Source organism: Oryx dammah, unplaced genomic scaffold, assembly GCF_014754425.2.
Source record: "Oryx dammah isolate SB20612 unplaced genomic scaffold, SCBI_Odam_1.1 HiC_scaffold_24, whole genome shotgun sequence".
NCBI lineage: Eukaryota > Metazoa > Chordata > Mammalia > Artiodactyla > Bovidae > Oryx > Oryx dammah.
In genome coordinates this window covers 81,655,522-81,661,521 of record NW_024070208.1, presented here as the reverse complement: position 1 = coordinate 81,661,521, position 6,000 = coordinate 81,655,522, and the positions used below count along the sequence as shown (strand labels likewise).

Sequence of the window (6,000 nt, the reverse complement as noted above, 5' to 3'; positions counted from 1 at the left end):
TTTCAACAGAACCTGGAAATTTGCTTAAAGATGCTATAAGGTAAGGATAGCCCTGCCATAGAAAGTATATATTTTAGTTTCTAGACCTTTTATGGAGTTAAAATTCAACAAGCTAAAAGCCAAAGTACCAGAATGGTATACGTACACAGGTTGTCTTCTCAAACATTATATGGCACTTTTAGATAAACCAGCTGTCAAACTGCACCAAGCTTTGATGGCCACTGCACATAGTTTTTAGAAACTTACAATTTACATGGGTAAAATTTAGTATTAATATATACCCTGCTATGCCGCAGAAAGGACCAGTTGGTCGAATCTTGCCAGTTATCTTTTGCAACTTGCTTTAAAAAAAAATACCCACTTCTCCCCAGTGTCAACACTCACAGCACCTCTAAAAAGAATATGAATGCGGATGATCCGTCCTTTTGGCTTCTCAACATACTAGAGCGAGGGCACACTAACACTGCTCGTGCGAATGTGCCCCCTACAGAATAGTCAGTCATTCGAAAGCGGAGAAGGAGCTTGCCACAGTGCTCAGTGGAACACGCCGCCGGCCTCTGCTGCGCTCGGGGCGCGCGCCCAGGGAGGCGCTGGCACCGGCTCCGTCTCCTGCCCTCGCAGCTTCGGTGGGCGTGAGGGTTGGAGTGGGCACGGTTTCACATAAAAGGAGACTGATGCTTGCCCACCGCACTGGCCCGCAGGAGGCGGGGTCGAGAGGACCCCTGATTTTCCTAGCGTGACACGCTTTTCCCTCTCGGAACTCCAAGAGCCAACGCTAAGGGGCACCAGAGGCTCGGATTGCTACAGCTGCCACCCGTCAGGGCAGCCTGACGGCACGGTGCTGCGGAGGTCCTGGGCGACAGAGCCCAGCTCGGCGGGGGCTGGGCGCAGGTCTTCGGAGTGGGGGTCATGAGAGCTTGGGATGCTCCAGATCGGAGGAGGAATCCTCCGAGGGCGGGAGGACTGGAACTCGAAACGGTGGGCTAGTCAGTGAAGGCTGGAAGGCGAGGTCCTAGTATTTTTCTCTAATACTCTATGTGGCCACTTCTAATCTTTTACTTTATGAAAAATGTCGCTGTCCTACATACAGCTAAGGATATATGCCACACGCGTCACCCCTGCCATAGACTAAAATCATCCGACAAGATAATACACTGGAAGCTGTTGATGTCTAGTGGTCCAGGGATCCCGAGACACATGCAAAGAGATCAGATGTCCCTCCTCTGCCCCCCGCCAGCCAATTCAGGTTTCCTCCCGTGCCCGCAGCCTTTCGTCGGAAGCCCACGCTCATTGTTTAGTTAAGGAGGCAACATCCAGACCCTCGCCCGCTAGAAGCCTCTGCCCACCCGCCGCAACTCGGACTTTTTCCCGGAGTCCGAGAGGGAGCAGGAGGTGCCGAAGAAATTCAGCAGGCATCCTCAAACCTTGCTGTCCGCAGTCTGACTTTTATCAGTAATAACAGAAAAAACCCAAAGGTGGCGGGGGTAGGGGTGGGGTGGCGGACGGCAAGGCAGGGCAGGCGTCAGCGCGCAGCCGCTCAGGCCGGCCTGCGGGCCCAGCCGGGCTCCCCCCGCCCCCCCCCCGCCCACCCCCGGACCCCCGGCGCCCTCGCCTCCCCCTCCGCCGGGCCGAGCCCGGTGCCAATGCGCCAGGAGGGAGCGAGCGCGGCGCGGGAGGAGGAGATGACGCACGAGCCGGCGCTCCCCCCCAAAAAGTGCTTCTCCAGGACGAAGATGGCGGCAACTTAGCCGGGGACTGAAGATGACTGTGGCTCTCGGGAGGCCCAGCGCAGGCGATTCGGCCCCGAGGTCCGGGGGAGGCGGCGTCAGCAGTCGGAGCCCGGCGCCCGCGGGCGGACCTGCGGCAGCGGCGGCGGCGGCGGCGGCCGGAGCGCGGGCTGGGGGGTGGGGGGGCGGGAGCGCCCTGCCGGCGGCCGCCCAGGCTCCGGACTCGAGCAGAGCGAGCGAGAAGTAGCCGCCGGAGGAGCCGAGGAAGGAGCAGCGGGCGGGGGGGGGGGTGGGGAGGAGGCGCCGGCGAGGCGCTCCGGCCGCAGTCCGTGGGCAGCGGAGACGCGGCGAGCCCCTGGCCGGGGAGAGCGGGCCGTCCTCCGCGGGGCCATGGGGACCCGCGCCCTGCCGGTGCCCGGCTGACAGGCGCCGCCACCCGCCACCTCCGCCGTCGCCTCCTGCAGCCGGCCCGCCGCCGGCCGCAGCCGCGCCGCCGCCTCCGGGCGCCCCTCTCCCTCTGCCGCCCTGCCTCTGCATTGCCTCCCACTCGACAGAGGATGGGGTCGGCGGCTGCTTAGGTCGGAAGCGAGTCCTGCCTCCCTCCGAAGCCTGGTAATATTGATGTAGGCAAAGAGCGAGAGGAGCGAGGGAGAGAGAGAGGAAAGGGAGGAGGGGAGAAGGCAGTCGAACCCCTAAGTCAATGCATATTGTGGTGACAGCGGCGCCGGAGCCCTCGCGGTGGAGACGGCCAGGGCTGTGCGCTCCCAAAATATGACCAGGGGTGCTTGGATGTGTCGGCAGTATGACGACGGATTAAAAATCTGGTTGGCAGCACCCCGGGAGAACGAGAAACCGTTCATCGATTCGGAGAGGGCTCAGAAATGGCGACTGTCTCTGGCCTCTCTCTTGTTTTTCACAGTCCTGCTCTCTGATCACTTGTGGTTCTGCGCCGAGGCCAAGCTGACCCGCGCCCGGGACAAGGAGCAGCGGCAGCAGCGGCAGCGGCAGGAGCAGCGGCACGAGCAGCGGCAGCGGCAGCGGCAGCACGAGCCGTCCTGGCCCGCGCTCCTGGCGAGCATGGGGGAGCCCTCGCCCGCCGCCCAGGCTCACAGACTCCTCTCCGCCTCCCCGTCCCCCACCCTGCCCCCCTCCCCGGGAGGCGGCGGCGGCAAGGGCGGCCGAGGCACCGACAGCCGGGGCAAGCCTCTGCTTCCAGGAAACTCTGCCAGACCCGCGTGGCGCCTGGAGACTTGTTACCCGCAGGGCGCCTCCTCGGGCCAGTGCTTCACGGTGGAGAGCGCGGACGCCGTGTGCGCCAGGAACTGGAGTCGGGGGGCGGCGGCTCGGGGGGACCAGCGGCAGCAGACCCGGGGCCCGCCGCAGCCAACTCCGCTCTGGAGCTTGTCGGATTTTTACCTTTCGTTTTGTAATTCCTACACACTTTGGGAGTTGTTCTCCGGGTTGTCCAGTCCCAACACTTTGAACTGTAGTCTGGATGTGGTGCTCAAGGAGGGCGGTGAGATGACCACTTGCAGACAGTGCGTCGAGGCTTACCAAGACTACGACCACCACGCTCAGGAGAAATACGAAGAGTTCGAAAGCGTGCTGCATAAGTACTTACAATCGGAGGAGTACTCGGTGAAATCGTGTCCTGAGGACTGTAAGGTAGGAACCCGTGGATTTTTTTTTTTTCCCCCTTCCTCGCGCTGTTATCTCTGTGTGTGTTAGGTGGAGGTGTCTTCTAGAGTTTTAAAGTCCCTTTTTGACTCTGGTTTTGTTACTTCGACCATTGTTTTTGTGGTTGTAAGCGCCTGACCTGCTGCTTGACTTGGGACTCTCTTGTGAATTGCTGGTGGATCAGTGCCTTCTGAGAATCCTTGAAAGATCAGGAGGACTCTGGTCTTCTGAGATGATAAAGCCAGTGCTTTAACTATCTCTTAAAGCTACAGAGTTGGTTCAGATTCTGCCACTTTTTTTTTTTTTTAATGTAATTTGAGTGAAGCTTGTGAGGAAGACTCTGATGGGACTGCATACTGGTGACCACAGCTGAAGTCAGAACAGGCTAAGACAGGCATGTGCGGTCTGGCTTATGGCCCTTACACATGAAGTCTCTCATAGTGACAAATTAAGCTGGTTGCCTGAAGAGACAAGATAAAGTGTTTGTGATTGTTTATGTGGGAAGAACTAAAAGTGTTTTACGTGTTTTCCAGGAGTAATTCTGGTTGTTTCGAAAGTTTGGGGGCCTACCTAAGCGTACTCACATGAGTTTCTTGTTTTCTCTTAGAAATGTGTATAGCTATTGATCAGAAGCTCAGTATGAGTAGAAGATTTTGATTACGTATCTGGTGATAACTGATCAGTGTTAGATTATTAGTCACCTTATGTAATTAGCTTGAATTTTCAGGATGCTCTCAGGAAGTACCAATTGGCAAATGCTTAACGCCATGACTTAAAAATACTGAACTCATTAATAACATATATTATGTTCAGCCCCTTCCTGTTGAATATAATAATGGCTGTAAACCTTGCTGATTCACAAAGGAACAGTGTATGCAAGTTTTTTAAGAAATGGCAAATGTGACCATGGGCACGTGTCCTAGCAGAAGTGTTGCTGTCCATGGTGCTGAAATGAGATTTGCTCAAGAGCTCCGTTGAAGATGAAGTTACTGCAGTGACCTTTTAGTAGCGGAAGAAATGATGGCAGAATCTCAATAAACCTTGATATTTTGTTCCAGAGGTAATTTCTTAATGCAATAAAATAGTATTGCTTTTCAAAAGAAATAATCCGCCATATTGTCTCTCTACCTTTCTCTTCATCACACCCCGAACCTCCCCTAAGGAACACAACAACGAGCCTCCTTTGCCTCACTTGCTGGAAAAGTGTGGTCAAGGGCAGTATGGATCAAAGGGTTCTTGTGATGCTTTCACAGGAGAATTGGCCTAAGGGATTCCTACTTAAACTGAACACAGTTCAAGGGATGTATTGATTAGTTGTGCTTTTGACAACTAAGCTAAACTAAAACTAAGCTTGCTTTGCCAACATTCTTTAAGACCAGAAACGTATCTTCTTTGCAAGTAATGATACTGCATTTGCAGCAGTAATTTAGAATGCTGCTTCATTCGATAAATGGATCTTAAAAGATTTTTATATATTCTTCTTAACCATATGCCTGGGAATGAATCTTAATGGAAGAAGTTACTAATGAATGACTAGTCTATTTATTGCATACTTATTTATTTTGACAAGATAATGTTTCCTCAGAATTGCAAGGAAATGGATCTGTATACTAGTTTTACTACCAGTAAAAAACTTGCAAAGGTTTCAGTATATTTATGTTTAAAGTGATACCTTGTAATAATTTGAATTTTCTTGCTTTCTTGAATGTAAACTCTCATAGAAATTTCTAGTTACTTCAGTTTGCATAGGCTCAGTATTTACAAGGTAGTCTACGTTGTAGACTACAGAATATTCTTAAATAAGTGTGTCAAATTTATTTTATTTGAAAATTCACATAATAAATATCTATACATATATGTATATATAAATAGAGTTTTCTCTTGACCTGAAATAATTATCAACTTTATACTTATATCATCATAGCTATAAGGTATAGTGTAGGTTAAATGAATATGTAATGTTATGAACTACTTCTGGATTATGCTTTCATATAAAGTAGCCGTTGTGAGCTAGATACACAAAAGCACATTAAAAAAATCTTAACTCCTTTTAGAAACATTTCTTCATACTGAAAAGTAAACACAGACATTTGAGGCTTTCATCTCCACAACAGAGGATTTATTCCTTGTGATGCCTTGAGCTATTTTTTGGTTGGTTGGTTGTCAGTTGGAAACACTTGACATTTATTCCAGGATAAGTGTTTTCACATAGTTTCAAATTTTGGGTGCCGAGGTGAGGTGTGTTCAGTGTGTGTTCTTGGTTGATAATTTACAAATCTATTGATTAGATCTTTAGTTTAACATACAGCTTCATTATGATTCTGCAAAACTGCGATCACATCCACACACAAAGTATATTACTTGACTTAAAATGCTATTGGTGGTCTTTGAAGAATGTATCTGAGTTTCTTTCTGAACACTGTTACTTATTTCAAACATGCTTATAATTATGAAATGATGTCTCTCTTCAGGGGCAATGTTCAAGATATATAGTCCTTGCAAAATTTTCTGCCTTTGAAGGTTAATGACAAAATCTTAGGCTACATTAAAAGTAAATGCATTATATTTCCAGAATTGGTAATATATTCATGAAAAA

The 6,000-nt window shown here is 50.5% G+C and overlaps 1 protein-coding gene across 1 annotated transcript in view; it reads left to right on the top strand.

The window, feature by feature from the left end:
- The first annotated feature begins 2,238 nt into the window (after positions 1-2,238).
- FAM155A (family with sequence similarity 155 member A) overlaps positions 2,239-6,000 on the top strand; it is a 601,989-nt gene continuing 598,227 nt past the window's right edge. Inside the window, exon 1 of the mRNA XM_040267286.1 lies at positions 2,239-3,392. Coding sequence (XP_040123220.1) covers positions 2,499-3,392 — 894 coding nt within the window. The 5' untranslated portion in view covers positions 2,239-2,498. The remainder of the gene's footprint in view (positions 3,393-6,000) is intronic.